The 16719-nt window shown below is 34.4% G+C and overlaps 3 protein-coding genes across 9 annotated transcripts; all 3 read left to right on the top strand.

The window, feature by feature from the left end:
* Nucleotides 1-649: 649 nt before the first annotated feature.
* LOC131606109 (F-box/LRR-repeat protein 14-like) lies at nucleotides 650-3349 on the top strand. Its single transcript, XM_058878391.1, has 2 exons — nucleotides 650-947; nucleotides 1583-3349. The coding sequence occupies exons 1-2, from the start codon at nucleotides 728-730 to the stop codon at nucleotides 3208-3210; spliced, it is 1848 nt and encodes a 615-aa protein (XP_058734374.1). The 5' UTR covers nucleotides 650-727; the 3' UTR covers nucleotides 3211-3349.
* Nucleotides 3350-7284: 3935 nt separating this feature from the next.
* On the top strand, nucleotides 7285-12993 carry LOC131601124 (uncharacterized). 5 transcript variants are annotated; one of them, XR_009283585.1, is made up of 3 exons: nucleotides 7285-9138; nucleotides 9957-10058; nucleotides 11401-11540. XR_009283585.1 is itself a non-coding variant. In XM_058872874.1 (3 exons), the coding sequence occupies exons 2-3, from the start codon at nucleotides 10817-10819 to the stop codon at nucleotides 12485-12487; spliced, it is 1575 nt and encodes a 524-aa protein (XP_058728857.1). In that variant the 5' UTR covers nucleotides 9092-9138; nucleotides 9957-10816; the 3' UTR covers nucleotides 12488-12993. The 5 variants fall into 5 exon arrangements, 4 of the variants coding, with proteins under 4 accessions (XP_058728856.1, XP_058728855.1, XP_058728854.1 ...); XM_058872874.1 differs by having other exon boundaries at nucleotides 9092-9138; nucleotides 9957-11304; nucleotides 11401-12993; XM_058872873.1 differs by lacking the exon at nucleotides 9957-10058.
* A 904-nt stretch (nucleotides 12994-13897) lies between these two features.
* LOC131606108 (uncharacterized) lies at nucleotides 13898-16611 on the top strand. Of its 3 annotated transcripts, XM_058878389.1 has the most exons (6): nucleotides 13898-14094; nucleotides 14557-14652; nucleotides 14766-15054; nucleotides 15245-15294; nucleotides 15420-15472; nucleotides 16111-16611. In XM_058878389.1, the coding sequence occupies exons 3-6, from the start codon at nucleotides 14819-14821 to the stop codon at nucleotides 16483-16485; spliced, it is 714 nt and encodes a 237-aa protein (XP_058734372.1). In that variant the 5' UTR covers nucleotides 13898-14094; nucleotides 14557-14652; nucleotides 14766-14818; the 3' UTR covers nucleotides 16486-16611. The 3 variants fall into 3 exon arrangements, with proteins under 3 accessions (XP_058734372.1, XP_058734373.1, XP_058734371.1); XM_058878390.1 differs by lacking the exon at nucleotides 14557-14652 and having other exon boundaries at nucleotides 13898-14090; XM_058878388.1 differs by lacking the exon at nucleotides 14557-14652.
* The last annotated feature ends 108 nt before the right edge of the window (nucleotides 16612-16719 follow it).

The raw sequence follows: 16719 nt of genomic DNA, 5'->3' as shown, positions 1-16719 counted from the left end.
CAGGTTTGAGGGTTTAGGTTTGGAGGGAGTCAAGGAAATAGGTTAGAAGAAAAGCTGGATAACTTTGTATTTTATACTGCATCATATATACTATGTAACGGTTTTGGAATTTGTTTAGACTATTTTGAATCAATTTTTTTAAATAAAATTTATTGTAACAGTTTTAGAATTCTGTTTCTTCATTATCTCACTTTTTCCTTAAAGATAACTAATTACTCACTTTTTTTTTTTGTTTATTAACGACTTACTCACTTTTTCTACTCAACTACCCTACTTTTACCTTCTTTTTTTCATATTAGAGTGTAATCAAATTTAAAATTAGATTTGTTTTTTAAAATTGAGGTAACTAACATTATAAAGATATTTTGATTTTTTTTGTCTATGCTTTATAAATAATTGAATTTTATTTAATAATTTATAAATAAATATCGTGAATAGTTGTGTTGGTAGTATAATCCTAATTCCACGTACGTAGAAAACAACCAAAAATGAAATTAAAATTCCAAAAAACCTAACAAAATCCACCGTTGATTTCCTCACCACTGGCTGCACCGAAAGCATTCAACATGAAAAGAAAGAGAAACTCTCTAGAATCATCATTCATGGCTATGGATAATCCTAATTCCACGTACGTAGAAAACAACCAAAAATGAAATTCAAATTCCAAAAAACCTAACAAAATCCACCGTTGATTTCCTCACCACTGGCTGCACCGAAAGCATTCAACATGAAAAGAAAGAGAAACTCTCTAGAATCATCATTCATGGCTATGGCTTCTTCTTCTTCCATTAAAACTAGAAGCAACACCATAACAATGCTTTCAGAAGGTATTTATTTACCTGATGAATGTTGGGAGTCTGTCCTGAAGTTCCTCATCGACTACGACACTGACGACAACCACCGTCGCTACTTTCATCTAAAGTCTCTTTCCCTCGTCTCCAAACAGTTACTCTCCCATAGTCACATGGTTCGCAATTCGCTCCGGTACGTGGTACGCATTCGGGTACGCGGTACGCAGCTCTCAAAGAATTAGGTACGTGAGGGGTATACAGAGTTGGTACGCTATTTCGGTTCGCGGTACGTTCAAATAAAATAATCGGTACGTTATAACTAACAAATATTTAATTAAAATAAAGTCTCTACTTATTTAGTCTTAAAACAATTCTAAACTTTATTTGTGGAATATAAACTTTATTTGAATAATTATATAAGCTAATAGAGATAAACTTGTGCATATGAATATATGTAAGTCCCACATCGGAACCTTTACTTAGCTTTAGTGTTATAGTTACTTATAAATACCCTTTGCAGCTACGTTGGATTTGCAAGTCTCATACAGCTATTAAAGAAGCTGGTTGAAAGTGGGGCCAGAGATTTGTCACTACAATATAATGTGAGAAACAAATCCCTGGCTTTGAAGTTTTAAAATTAGTTTAAATTTTATTTATTAAGGTACTCTGGTACGGCATATTTGCAGAATTCTGTGCGAATTTTCGCGTACCAATTCGCAAAAGTACCGCGAACCGGTACGTGCGAACCAATTCGCGGTTCTCTATAGGGGGCAGCGAATTCTGTGACTATGTACTCTCCGTCACAAATCGTCTTCGATCATCTCTCACTATCTATTATCCAACATGCCAACTCTTTTCTAACCTCTTCCGTAGATTCTCCAACATCGTCTCCCTCAACCTATCCTCATATTACGGTGACCTCAACGATGTTCTTATCCAAATTTCTCATTTTCCATTGAACATCTCATCACTGAATCTTTCCAACCAACTCAAGATTCCAGCAAAGGGATTGCGAGCTTTCTCCCAAAACATTGCATCTTTGACATCTCTCATATGTTCCAACATTGCTACTCTCTATGACACCGACCTGTTACTCATTGCGGATCGCTTCCCTTTCCTCCAAGAACTTGACCTCAGTAACCCTACACAATTCAAATTTGACAGAAAATACGTGTCTATCTCGGCACAGGTTTTTTCATTGGCTCTTTCCGAAATCCGCAAAGTTAATCTTTCTCATGACAACATTTTCTTCCACTCTTTGGTCTTTTACTTATTCAAGAACTGTAAATTTCTCAAAGAGATTATCATGATTGACTATTGTAAAATCATTAAGATGGCTTCTGTTGTCCGCAAGAGACCAACATTGAGGTCTTTATCCAATTCCAATTTCAATAATACCCCACATTTTGGTCACTTCGCTTCATATTTCATTGCTTCATTGGTGTGTTTAAAGAGTTTGACTTCTCTTGATTTGTTCGCTTGGAAAATATCTGATGAGTTGCTCACCTCTATAGCAAGGGAGGGTCTTCCTTTGACAAAACTTTTCCTCCGAAATTGTGTCGGTTATAGTTATAATGGAATTTTTTGTTTGTTATCCAAATGTCAAGGTATGCAATATTTGGATCTTCAAAAGGCTGATTTTCTAAATGATCAACATGTCACGGAGTTATCTTTGTTACTGGGTAATTTGGTGTCTATAAACCTTAGTAAATGTAGCATGCTAACAGAATCCACCTTGTTTTCACTCATTAGTAACTGTCCTTCACTTATTGAGATCAAAATGGAATGGACATCTATAGGAAAAGAGAGTGTAGAGAAGAATTCTAGTTCTTTGATGGATTGTAGAGTAAACTATCGACTAAAGTCTCTCTATTTGGGTCATTGTCTAGAGTTAAGAGATGAAACCATCATAATGTTGTCTTCTATTTTTCCCAGTTTGCAGCTGCTTGATTTGACTTCTTGCGAATTTATATCTGACGAAGGTATTGATCAAATTTTAAAGAGATTTTGTAACATTAGACATTTGAGCTTAGCCAATTGTTCAAGAGTGAAGCTACTTGTTGGAATGAATTTTGAAGTTCCTAAATTGGAGGTGTTGAATTTGTCACTTACAAGAGTTGACGATGAAACACTTTATGCGATCTCAAAGGGTTGTCGTGGCCTTTTGCAACTGTACCTTGAAAATTGTGATTGCATCACAAAGAAAGGAGTGAAACATGTGGTAGAAAACTGTACACAACTGAGAGAGATCAATTTACGAGACTGTCATAAAGTGCCAGCTAATGTTTCTTCGATATTATTTTCAAGTCTCTCTTTAAGAAAGATAGTTGCTCCACCTCGTTTTCATTTCAGTGAAAGAAAGATGAAACTCTTCTCACGTCATGGATGCCTTATTTCCTACCAAAGTTCAAATTCTTAAATGTTAGATATTTTTGTTTTGGTTTTTACTTCTATATCATATTTACTTTTATAAGATTCTCGTGTCATACCTATTGCATCCCTCATTGGCAACATGAACTTTACATACTTGCAACATACTTACACTTTTTCTGATCTGCTATTACTCTTCTGGATTTCTTATATGTATGGTTAAAGGTGAGATTGTGTATAGTTTTAAAATGAAATCCATGCGGCCAACTAGGAAGTCCTCTAATATGCTAGTTGTATGTTCATTGGCTCTCTACATGCTTAAATGTATTTATTTTTGTACTTTTTTTATCCCGAACTAAAAGTATAAACATAGTTTTTTAATTTATGATACAGTTTAGTATGCTAAAAAAGCAGAGAAAGCAACTTCCGATGAACACTACAATTTTTGATACGCCGAAGAGGGAGGCCGGTAGAGAGTCATCCAAGAATTTTGCTTTTCTGTGTAAAGCAAAAAGATCGTCTACTTTAGCGTCTAAATTATAAAAGAATTGTTTTTTTGCTATGTTTCATAAGTTAGTTTTACATTTCAGAGATGCTGTAGTTACTGGTTTAAAAAAGAGTTGATAAATTATCCAATTACTTATTTTAATTTCTCAATTATCCAATTATATTAAGTTGTTTCTTTTTTCTTCACCAACAAACTGTACTATATAAACTGAACAGTCTAAATAGCAGCATACCTTCACTAACAACCTGATGATTTCACCACTATCATTATCATTTTGTCCTACCAGCTTGAAAATCATAATTCGAGCCACTTAAAGAAATTGAACTAGTAAGAAATAATATAAGATTGGTTTTTAAACTCAGAAAAGTAACAGTGCCGAAAAGTAATTGCACAATCTAACAACATTAAGAAAGAAAAAAACAGGAAAGGAAGCACCGAAATAATATATGTATGGATACGACCATATAGATTAACTTTGCGGAGCTTAGGAAGCTAAGGAAGCACCGTTGACATACCAGCATCTAGGCTAACATTGACATTGTTACTGAGGTCAAGTTCTTGAAGAAGAGGAAAGCAATGAGAGATAAGAACCAAGTCGGCAACGGAGAGAGAAGTAATGTTGGAACAAATGAGTGACGTTATAGTTGTAATATTTTGGGAGAAAGCTCCCAAGCCATGTGATGGAATGTTAGGTTGGTTAGAGAGATTAAGCGAAGTGAGTTTCAATGGGTAACGAGAGATTTGGACAAGAAGGTTGTTGATGTTACCGTAATAACAGGAGAGGTCGAGGGAGATAAGATTGATAAACCTTGTAAAGAGGCGAGAGAGTAAAAGGCATGTTGGATTCCAGACAATGAGAGAGAGGCGTATACGGCTAGGGGTGCTCGCGGTGCGGTTTGGGCGGTTTTGACTAAAAAAATCATCCGAACCGCAAGAGAAAAAATAGTGCGGTTTGGTTTGGTTCGGTTGGCTTTTAAAAAAAATCCGAACCAAACCAAACCAAACTAATGCGGTTTGGTTCGGTTCGGTTGGTTCGGTTTTTTACAGATATTTTATTCAGCCATACATACACATATAGATGATAATATAATTTTGTATTTATACATTCATACACTATCAAATAACAACAAAACTCGTCATATTTTGACAACAATTTTCCATTTAATATGTAAAAATTAAATTAGACAAAAGTGGAATATTAAACATAAAATAATAGCATAAAACAATATAAAAATTATTATAACAAAACAAAAAAATAGAAGAGACGAAAGATTAATGAAAGTGAAAAAGAAAAAAAGTGTAGAGAGATTAGAGAAGAAGATATGCGATAAAAACGAAACTGAAATACGGAACATTTACATAAAAATGAGAAGGTGAAAAAGAAAGAATATAAGAGTGTAGAGATTATAGAAGAAGAGGGAAGATGTATGTGGCAAAGAAGGTGCGATAATGTTATTAGAGATTTTAGAAGATCGGGACTGAAATTATATGTGTAAGGATGAGAAAATTGTTCGTAATCATAATGCAAATGTATAATAAGTTTAAGTTTGGGTTGAATGTGAGTTAGTAAAATTTAGGTTGTAACATAGTGCGGTTTGATTCGGTTTGGTTCGGTTTACAAAATACAAATCGCAAACCGAACCGTGCGGTTTTGTAAAAACTGACCCAAACTAATCCAAACCAAATGCGGTTTTTTGCTGTTTCGGTTTGGTTTGGTTTGGTTTGCGGTTTTCTATTGGGTTGGTTTGGTTTTGATCACCCCTATATACGGCTAGTAATGGAGAGAAATTATTTGTTGACCAGAGAAAGAGATTTGAAAGTGAAACGATTGTCGTCTTCATCCTCATTGAAGATGAATTTGAATACATATTCCCCGCAATCATCATCTAAATATAAATTTGTTGAAACTCTCTGTTGCGGTGCTTTGAGAGAATATCTCTTATACATGTTGCAGTGAATGATCAGTAAGGTTTATGCTACTGCTACTGCTAATGCGCTGGCTATTGCTGAGAGTAGGGTTTATGCAAGTTGGTTTTGAATAGTGCGATCAAAATAGGTTTTGAATAGTAAGTTATTTTTATTTTGCCTATGTTAGTTATTATTTATTTATACATTGCTGCTGATTGTTGCAGCCAACTATTGGTGGGCGTTAATATGTTGTCGCGCAAAATTCCAATCTATAGGGCGGCAACCATATGGTTGACAGTTTGGTGGTGCATTTGGAAGTTGAGAAACGACTGCTGTCTTCATTCTCATTGAAGATGAATTTGAATACATATTCCCAGCAAATGCTAAAGGATTTATAGTTAATTGTTTTGGGCCGATTAGATTGACTTAGAATGAATTTCTGCCGACCATATCAATCCCGACTAGCACTGAGATAAAGGTCTCACTCCATCCAAAATCTTCCTAATACGCGCAGATTATCATTCTAATGATCATCTTAGATTTAGCCATAAAAGATTCAACGACTTCCTGCAGTTCATTTCTAATTAATAGCAAGATAGTTATTTCCTCTCTATTAAGTAAATTGAAGACGCTATAATCAGATAACAAGTTTTAAATATAATTTCATTTCGCTCGTCTTCTTCCCATACTGACTTAAGCATTGAACTGCTAATCTTAAAGTTTCCTAACTCCACCATGTCTGAAGATGTGATACGCCATCACTACCGTTTAACTTCTCAATTTTAGTTCCCAAACGGAACAAAGGCTTTGAGCCTAGGTTTCCTTGGGAAGGTTCACCACCCACTCAGTCAACAACAGTGAATTCTTAAATCTCTATTTCTTAAAGAGACGTGGATTGTCTCTAAATTCTCTCTATTCAAGAAACGCCTTTTTTCACATTTTCCATAACTGGATGAATAGAAGATACTTAGGACAAGACGATACTTCCTAAAAAACAACATATGATCGACAGTCGTTGCTCGTCTTGAGAGTTGCAAATCTCCCCCTTTATCAGATCCTTTACAAAGATAACACTACACTTATATATACTTTATCTTTTTTTTTTTACATAAAATTAATATTATTTTATCTATTTTTACTTAATCCTATACATAAATTTCGAACTATGCATGGGTCATATAATCATAATCTAGCTCTAATAAAAATACTACTAACAAATACATTTGATTTGGTAATACATTTAGGCTCTGTTTGGTAAAAATAGCGGTTGATTGATAAGCTAGCTGATAGCTGATAGCTTATGGCTGATAGCTGATGACTGATAGCTTATAGCTTATAGCTGATGACTGATGATTTATAGCTGATAAGCTGATTGAAGTGTTTGGTAAAACTAGCGGTTCAACTAGCTGATTAATTAAAATGACATAAAGGACATTTAATATATAATTATTTTAATTTAAATTAAAATAAATTATAGGGGTAAAAGTGGATTTTAGCTAAAATAATAAGGGTAAAAATGGAAGAAAAAATGATAAGCTATAAGCTATAAGCTAAAACGCTATTTGAAATAGTGTCTGAAAAATAAGCTATAAGCTAGTAAAATAAGCTATAAGCTCGTAATGAAAAGACCGTTACCAAACAGGTCTTTTATTGTTATATAAGCTTATAAACTATAAGCTATAAGACATAAGCTCAAAAAGTGGCATGCCAATCAGAGCCTTAACCGACGGTTAGCTCCAAAGTTAGCAAATCCCAATCCATTCCCTTCTTTCATAAACTAAACAATTCATCTTTCGCACAACCATCTTCAACACCACAATGTCACTACCAGATGAGTGTTGGGAATCCATCTTCAAATTCCTCCTCCTCCTCCACGACGGCGACGGCAATGACATCCACCGCTGCTTCGAATCTCTCTCCCTCGTCTCCAAACACTTCCTCTCCATCACCAACCGTCTCCGATCCTCCCTCACTATCTCCGATCCCACCCTCCCTTTCCTCCCTAATCTCTTCCACCGATTCCCCAATCTCACCTCTCTCCACCTCACGCGCATCACCAAACAAACTCACCTCCACGCGCTTCTCTCTCAAATCTCCACTTTCCCTTTCAATCTCAATTCCCTCAAAATCTCCAACCAATCCACCATTCCCGCCAACGGATTACAAACTCTATCCAAAACCTTTCCATCTTTGAAATCTCTCACATGTTCAAACATTGATTCTATCCATGACAGCGACCTCGCTCTTATCTCCGATTCTTTCCCTTTCCTCGAAGAACTTGACCTCAGTAACTCCCAAAAAGATGCTAATGTTGTGTTAAACGCTATGCTTTTGGATCTTCCTAATCTCCGCAAGGTTAATCTCTCTGGTCATTACAATATAAACGACTCAATGCTTTTACACTTATGTAAAAATTCTGAGTTTCTGGAAGAGATTGTGATTTTGAGATCCTCATTCATAACACATGACGGTATTGCTTTCGCAATCCGCGAGAGGCCGGGTTTGCGGGTTCTCTCTGTTAGATTGTGCTTAACTGGAAGCTATTCAAACTTTATTGACTCGTTGGTGAGTTTAAAGGGGTTAACTTGTCTTGATTTTTCGTACTCGGCTGTCTCGGATCATTTGCTTTCGTCGCTAGGAGAGAATGGTCTTCCTTTAAGGAAACTTATCCTCCAAGGTTGTCGGGGATATAGCTATGTTGGACTCTTTAAGTTGCTGTCTCAGTGTCGATTTTTGCAATATTTGGATCTTCAAGATGCATATTTTCTGAATGATTTGCATGTTATCAAGTTGTGTTTGTTTCTTCGTGATTTAGTGTCTATAAACATTAGTAAATGCACTAACCTCACTGAAGTTGCCTTGTTTTCACTCCTTAGAAACTGTGCTAAACTTAGCGAGGTTAGAATGGAATACACGTGTATTGGGGAAGTTGGCGAAGAGAACTACAATACCTTGATTAGTTTCTTTGTAAACCCTCAACTAAAGTCTCTCCGTTTAGCTCATACCAGATGGTTGAGGGATGAACACATCTATATGATTGCTTCCGTTCTCCCCAATTTACAACTCTTGGATTTGAGTTCTTGCTGTTGCATATCTGAAAAAGGTACTGCTCATGTTTTAAGGGAAGGTAGTAAGATTAGATATTTGAACTTAACCAACTGTCTTGGAGTGGAGATGCTTAGAATGAACTTTAAAGTTTCTTCGCTTGAGGTGTTGAATTTGTCGGAGTGTGGAATTGATGATACATCACTCTACGCGATCTCAAAGAGTTGCTCTGGGTTACTGCAACTTGACTTGGGACGTTGTTTTTATGTCACAGAGAAGGGAGTGAGGCAAGTCGTAGAAAGCTGCACGCAACTGAGAGAGATAAATTTGCAGGATTGTTGTAAAGTGGCTGCTGATGTTGTTGACTCGATGGTATTTATAAGGCCTTCATTGAGAAAAGTAACGGCTCCGCCTAATTTTCCTTGTAGTGAAAGCAAGAGGAAACTCTTCTTGCGTCATGGGTGTCTTGTTTGCTAAAATGTTGGAAATGCTTTGCTGAAGTTTGACCTCTAGAAAGTAAGATATTTTATGTTTTAGTAGTTACTTACTTCTTCTAGCTTTTTTTCTTTGAAAATGCTAACTTAGATTTATTGTATTTGTTAATATTATTCTACAAATTCTGTTATTGATTAATCCCGTCCATTTCGTTAGATACTTGAGAAAATATTCTCTGACGCTAATTCATGCCCATTGGTGTGTGGATCTTATTACATATACAAGATTAGAAGCAAGCTAATCAAAATCAGAACAGCCATTAAACCAATTTGCTCACTAATTTAAAAATCAGATTGGGATCGGAATCGGACTCAAACAACATCGTTATAAATTTCCTTTTTAAAAAGGTAAAAGAATGTGGTCTACCTACTAGAACTGGTCCAATAACCGGTTTCCACTAGCTTGCTCGATTTTACGATTTTCTCACTGGCTTTATGGTAGACCGATTTTTAGGGTCTTCCGAACAAGACTAATGACCAACCTGCCGGACTGGTTTTGATTTCCTTGATTAGAAGTTAGGATGCGTGCTTGAATGGTGGAAGTTCTTGGTTAACCTTACAGGCAACAACATGGCTCAAAATAAAATTGATGGTTTGCCAATGCATGCCTTCTAGTTGTCCATTTTTGTTTTCCTATGCCATTTATTGCTCATTATGTAGAAAAGTAGTCATATTTTTGTTGATGCCTACATCTTTGATGAACTGTAGATTTTCAATATTTGGATAAAACTTAAAAGTACCAAAATTATTTGAAAATTCACATCATAGATTTTGTAATTTAATAATAACTTTATCAGTATGATTATGGAAAGTGAATATGATCCAGAAATACCTTTACAGGGAGCTGCTGAGAGGTTTCACTTTCAATAGTAAAGATGGGTCAACGGGTGATAATGGCTGCCCATCTTTACCTTTTACATCTGGCTGGGGGAATGCTAGTTAGTAAGTTAGAATATTTCTCAAGTTGAGATCAATTTTTTCTTTTCAGGTGTGTTGTATTAGATGAAGGTTATTAATATGTGTTGAAAATGTAGTGCTGTGTATTCCTTCACATTGATTAATATTATATCATTAAAATGAATAAAAATGCTTCCACATGTGTTTTTCCTTTTTGAAACTACTTTGTGCAAATGTTTTTTTTTTAATTCTAAATTACTTTATGCAAAGCATGAATTATTTGATAGTTGCGCTCATGAATTGAAGATTGATGTACCCAATGTAGTTAGTGGTTGCACATTCGTAAATGTCTAAAAAATGGATGAAGTTTAGCTCCTATTTAAGAAAAACCACATTTAAGTTATGGTCGTTCTTATGAATTTTTTTGTCATGTGGGGTGATGAAGTATATCATGGCACCCCACCACAATTCAAAAAGTCTCAAAAGTGAATAATACAGATCACCTTAACATATGATGATTGATGATGCTTACCTAACAAGCAAAAGAACTTCTAGAAATTCCTGCTTTCAACAGGTATTAGTCAAATCCAATACAAGGGCCTCCACTTGTTCAACTTGATGAGACTCACTTCTTATCTCATCATAATCCAAGATTGGTTCATTGTGTTGATAAATGATCAAGTCATTTGATTTATTGATCAGTCTAATCTTTCTTGACACCACCTTTTGCTTCTTGTTCAATGCTTGTTTTGCTGCGAATCTAGTTTCTCTTTTCTAGTTAGATCAATATTTTTTATATCATTATGTTAGTGAAAGATTATCCCGAAGGATGTTGGGAATCAATATTCAGATTCCTTGGCCAAGGAAATGATTTGGAGTCTGTTTCTGTTGTCTGCAAGCAGTTCCTTTCTATTACAAATCGGATTAGAATTTCTCTAACAATACGTAATCCGACCATTATATTCCTTCCTCGGCTACTCTCGAGGTTTTTAAGGCTCAAAGTCATAGACCTCAGTCACTTCACCGGGGAATTAGAAGGCTTACTTCATCTAATTGCACAATCCGGGCTGGACCTTGATTTAGTCAATGTTTCCAACCAGAAAACACTTCCTGTCGATGGGTTGCGAGAACTTGGTTCAAAGATGATAAACTTAAGAGTTTTGATTTGCTCCAACATTGGTTCTCTTCGTGATAGCCATCTAATAATGATAGCTTATTGTTTCCCATTCCTTGAAGAGCTTGACATTAGCTTTCCATTGGATTCTGAAGTATCTGATTTTGGGATACTAAGGTTATCTACCATGCTTGAGAATCTACACAAGATTGATATTTCCGGAAATCACTTGGTTACTAATGAGTCCCTTTTGTCTCTATGCCAAAATTGCAGGTCATTGGAAGAAATTTCATTTTTCACATGTTTTAAGATAACACAAGTTGGAATTGCTTCTGCATTCCGAGTGAGACCATCTTTGGCTTCCATTTCCTTTAACATTGAAAAGAAAAGAATACACGGACCTGGTTTGACGCCCCTACCCATTAACATGGATCTGATCGATTCACTCGCGAGTTTGAAAAGATTAAATGCTGTTGATTTGTCAAACTCTTTTATCTCGGACGAGTTTCTTATTTCACTCGCAGACAGTGCTGGTAATTTTCTCAAGAAGCTTGTCCTCCATGATTGTTGCAACTTTACATTTTCAGGAATCTCTTATGTGTTGTCCAAATGTCAATATATTCAATGCTTAGATCTTGGGAAAGCCGACTTTCTTACGGATCAATGTATCAAAGAGTTATCTATGTTTCTTCTTAATTTGACCTCTATAAATCTTAGTGGGTGTTGCCAGCTGACAAACTCATCCTTTTTCATTCTCACAAGAAATTGCAAGTTTCTCAATGAGATCAAAATGGAGAGAACATATATTGGGGTAGATGGGGAGCAAGATTTCAATTCCATATCATTTCTCATCAACCTTCAAGTGAAAGAGGTTTATTTTGGTGATAATGTTTTACTGAATGATGCAAGTTTATCACAATTTTCTTCCATTTGTCCCTATTTACAATTTCTCGACTTAAAAGCTTGCGAGGGCATTTCTCAAGAATGTGTCGTTGAGGTTATGAAGAGATGTTGTAAGCTAAGGAATTTAAACCTTGCCTATACAGGAATCGAAAAGTTTGAGATAAACTTTGAAGTTTCACAATTAGAGGTGTTGAACTTGTCAGGGTCAAGCATTGAAGATGAAACGTTGTTCATAATCTCGAAATTATGCATTGGATTATTGTTTTTGGACATCCAAGATTGTTGTTATATTACAACTAAGGGTGTGAGGGAAGTAATAGAAAATTGCAGAGGATTGAAAGAGTTAAATTTAAAGAATTGTCGTTTGGTTGATGACGATTTTGTTTTGATGCTAACTCTTACAAAGCCATCTTTGAGAACAATAATCACCCCTTCTGGTGTTGAAGTTTATTACTGAATTGAAGTAGAAGAACTTGAATATGACATTTATCATATCTTGTTTCTTATGTGTTGTATTCTTTAATAATAAAAGCCTTTTGTGTGGATTGCATTCTTGTGGCGAAAGAAGTTTCATATGCTTCTCTCTGTATATGCTTTGTTTATGTGTTCCTTTAAGTACTCCCTCTGTCTCATAATAAGTGTCTTATTTGCACTTTTTTCATGTCTCAAAATAAATGTCTCTTTAAAAAACCAATGCAATATTTATTAATTTTGTCCACTACTATACCCCTATTTATTAACTTTCACGTTTTCAACTACTCTACTATCTATAAGAAATAAGGGTACTTTAGTAAATGTTATTAATTTTATCATTAAAACCAACACATCCTATCATTTTTTCTTAAGAACCGCGCAAAACTCAAATAGGACAATTATTATGAGATGGAGAGAGTAAAAATTAGAGACTACAAAGTTTGTACTATATAAATATAGTCTTCAAATAACTAGACAAACAAAATATTGCACGTGGTAAGTCTTGAAAAAAATGAAAACAAAAGTAAATATATTTAGCAATTTCATTTCAAATAGAACTAATAGTATTTATAAACAAAAATATTTTAATTTTTTATATAAATTAAATGGATGATTTCTCTAAAAAATTTAAAAAAATATAATGATTGATAAGATTTGTAACATAACGCGGTATGGTTTAATTTGTTCAGTTTGCAAAATATAAACTATAAATTAAATCAAATCACGTGATTTTATTAAAAAATATCTCAAAATACATTTGAATCAAATATAATTTTTATGATTTTTAAGTCAATTTGATTAACAATTTTCTATTAGATCGGTTCAATTTTAAAGACCTGTCGTACCGTGTCTAAAACCCATTGACACTAAAAGGAATGAATGAGATTTATGGTCCGTTTGTTTTGGCTTTTTTTAAAACAAATTTTTATAGTTTTACAAAATTTTGTGAAAATTTTTTTTAAAAAAAAAAAATTTATAAAAGTTTTAAATAAAAATTTTGTTTGAATAATTATTCTTAAAATGTGATTTTAGGTATTTCATCTATTTATGAAAAAAAAAATTGGATATCAAAATTTCAAAAAATCACTTAATTTTGAAGCTATTTCAAATAAATTTTCATAAAAATCATTTTTGAAATACAACTTTTTGAAAAAATTGCGATTTTGACTAAGTTTTGGTCTTCAATAATCTATGTTTATGTTCTAGAATGTCAAAATTAGTGTTTCATTTTAGAAAAAACGAATATAAAAAAAACGTGTAATATTTTAAAAAATGGTTTTAGAAAATCTATTTTTAAAATTATAAAAAAAAAACATTGCTTTATAAACAAAGAGGCCCTTACTTGAAATCAAAATTTAAAAATAAAAATTGCATATACTATCCATATCTATTTAGTTTTACTCATATAACCCCAAAGATTCTCTCTCCAACAAGTCTCTCACAAATCGTGCAGCTCTCTCATCTCCACTACTGCGTCCCGCCGGCACCGCTCACGACAAGCACCATTCTGAGTCCACCTAGACTGCCGCAAACCATCCACGGTGACGCCGGATTTCAATCTTCCTCCGCCTCTTTGTTGTTCATCTGTTGGTGTGTTCTCTTCTTCTTATCAACCCTTTCAATTTTCTCAATTATCTCTCAAGAAAACTATGGAGTTATGAATGAACCCTAATTTGTTTGTTTTTGCTTTGCATTTCATTTTATGCTATTGGAGATTGAAATTGTTAATTGATTGGTTGAATTGCTGGAATATCCAATTTCAATTTCCCGCTTAAACACTACGTATGCATTATTTGATGAGCTTATAAAAAATGTATATGCCGTAGCTGTCACTCTCTATGAAGCAGTGACATGGACACTGACACGTTGACGCCGATAATAATTTGAAAAAAGTTTGACACATACACACTTTTTTCACTGCCACATGTCTTTTTTCCGAGGTATCCGTGCTAGAAAAGTTAATGTTATACAATTGATATACAAAATTTATTTCTCTTTATAACTTATTTGCAAGCTTTTGATATGTGAAAATTCAATTTATTGTTTGTTCAGCAATGTGCTTATGTCGTGATCATGGTTTTGAAGTTGAAGTTGAAGAATGAGTTTCTATAATCATGTTAATTTGTATTGTGATTTTTTATTTTGAAGGTATGGTATGATTTTTTAAAGATAAATATTTTTTTGTAAGAATTGTTTGGATCCATTGCTTTGACCTATGATTTACCGTGCCAATGTTTTGATCGATCTCATGACTGGTCCAGGTTTAGCAACTTTGCTTTAGTGAAATGATAAAAATAAGCTGAAAAAAAGGAGGATGTTTAGCAGTAGAGCAAGGTGGTTGCGCTTCGTTGTGCAATTCAAGCTTTTTCCAACAACATCAGTATGCAATAATTCTGCCCAGAGAAGTTCCTTTTGTACATCGGCAAAGAACAGTAACAACAACAGCAAGGAGATCATTACTGATGAAAGGTATCGGCAGCTTGAAAATCTCGACATGATGACTGCCATCAAGATTCTTTTCACTGATCCCCCAAAGAAGAAAAAGTTTGGGTATTTATCTCCCTTCTAGTCTCTCTTGCATTTTGTCGAACATCCTCACTACATCCACAATCTTCAACTATTTTTTTTTAATATTGATGATTAAATAACCATCTTATATTTTGTTTCAATGTTTATGCTTATAGTTAACCAAATTTTTAAATAGAACTGCTTACTTTGCATCTGTGTCTTTGTTGATCAGGTTTGATTTCCATCTTGTGCAATTTTTCTTTGCCTGCATGCCTTCCTTGGGTATGATAACATATTTGATGTTTTTCTCCAATCACTGGACTTGAGCTTATTATTATTCGTAGTATTTTCTAAAGAATCTACTGCTAACATCTAGCTACATACATTTTTTTCCTTTACTAATGCAGCTGTATATTTGGTGGCGCAGTATGCTCGTTATGAAATAAGAACAATGGAAGTGGTACGTTTCTTTTCCCATTGTAATAATAGTAATATAAGAGGGACCTTTTTGTGCATTATAGCAATTTTGCTTTGATGCATGCATATGATGTTTGGATCATCTTATCTCTTATGTCTCTTTGCGTTGAACCTGTTCAGAGATCCATCTTAATGTCCTGTTTATACCCTATTGATTTGTAACTTCAGTGCAACATGTTTTTTGTTAGAATATTCAATGTATCCGATTCTTTTCATTTTCCAGGCTAGACCTGGTTGTGTATTAATCATTTTCTAGATGCTTTGTAGTTCATGTGTTGTGCAGCACCAAGGAATTGAATGTTGAGAATTAATGAGATACTACACAAGTTTAATAATAAAACATTATGATAAAATAGTGAAATCTAATTGAACTTTTGTACGAAACCTATTTACATTGTTGGCGTAGTTACTGACCTCGAGATATATGGGGTGCCACTTGTCTACTAATGCCATTTATTAGGAATATGTTACATCTTAGATTACATTTTCTTTTCTTGCTGGTACTTTTTGAATACCTATTTGACCTTGTATGTGTTAGAATACTCTAGAATGAAGAATACTGTCGTCTTCTGGGGTTGATTTTCCCTCTTGATAACGGTCTTTCTCCAAATTAATTCACAGGAAGTGGAGCAGAAAAGGAAGAAGAAGGAAGAAGAAGAAGCAAAGGAAAGAGAAAAAGAATTGGAACTAAATCCTCCTGAGGAAAAGGAAGCAAATCCGCAGCTGTCAGAGGTGAATGAAAGACTTGACAAACTTGAAGAAACTGTAAAGGAGATTGCTGTTGTAACCAAGAAGCAATCAAGCAGTAACATAGTCACAAATCAGGTAACTGGTGATGAGAAAGAACCCCTAAATAATTCTGCACCAAGGAACACTAGTGAAGGCAAGGATAATTCGAAATCAGAATCAGGTGAAGAAAGTAAGGGTTCAGTAGCAACTTCAAATTCTTCTCTTCAGAATCCAACAGGCCAGAATCAAAGCGGAAGAGCTTCTTAAGGTGGTTAGATCTTAAAAACATTTTTGGAGGAAATAAGTACATAATTTATCAAAAGCTGTACTGCAGGGCTCCTACTGAGCACTTGAAACTTGTTAATTTTGAGCTCATATTGGATTTGATCTTAACTCCACACTTAAGCATGTTTGGGTGAAAGAAGTCTTAGGATGAATGAATTCACAGAAAGACCTTTTTGTTACACCTCTTCTCAGTCTCACCACTACTATTTAGACCAA

The sequence above is a fragment of the Vicia villosa genome, linkage group LG5 (assembly GCF_029867415.1).
Source record: "Vicia villosa cultivar HV-30 ecotype Madison, WI linkage group LG5, Vvil1.0, whole genome shotgun sequence".
NCBI classification, from domain to species: Eukaryota; Viridiplantae; Streptophyta; class Magnoliopsida; order Fabales; family Fabaceae; genus Vicia; species Vicia villosa.
Note: the sequence above shows the minus strand (reverse complement) of the source record. Positions and strands in the feature narration are given on the sequence as shown.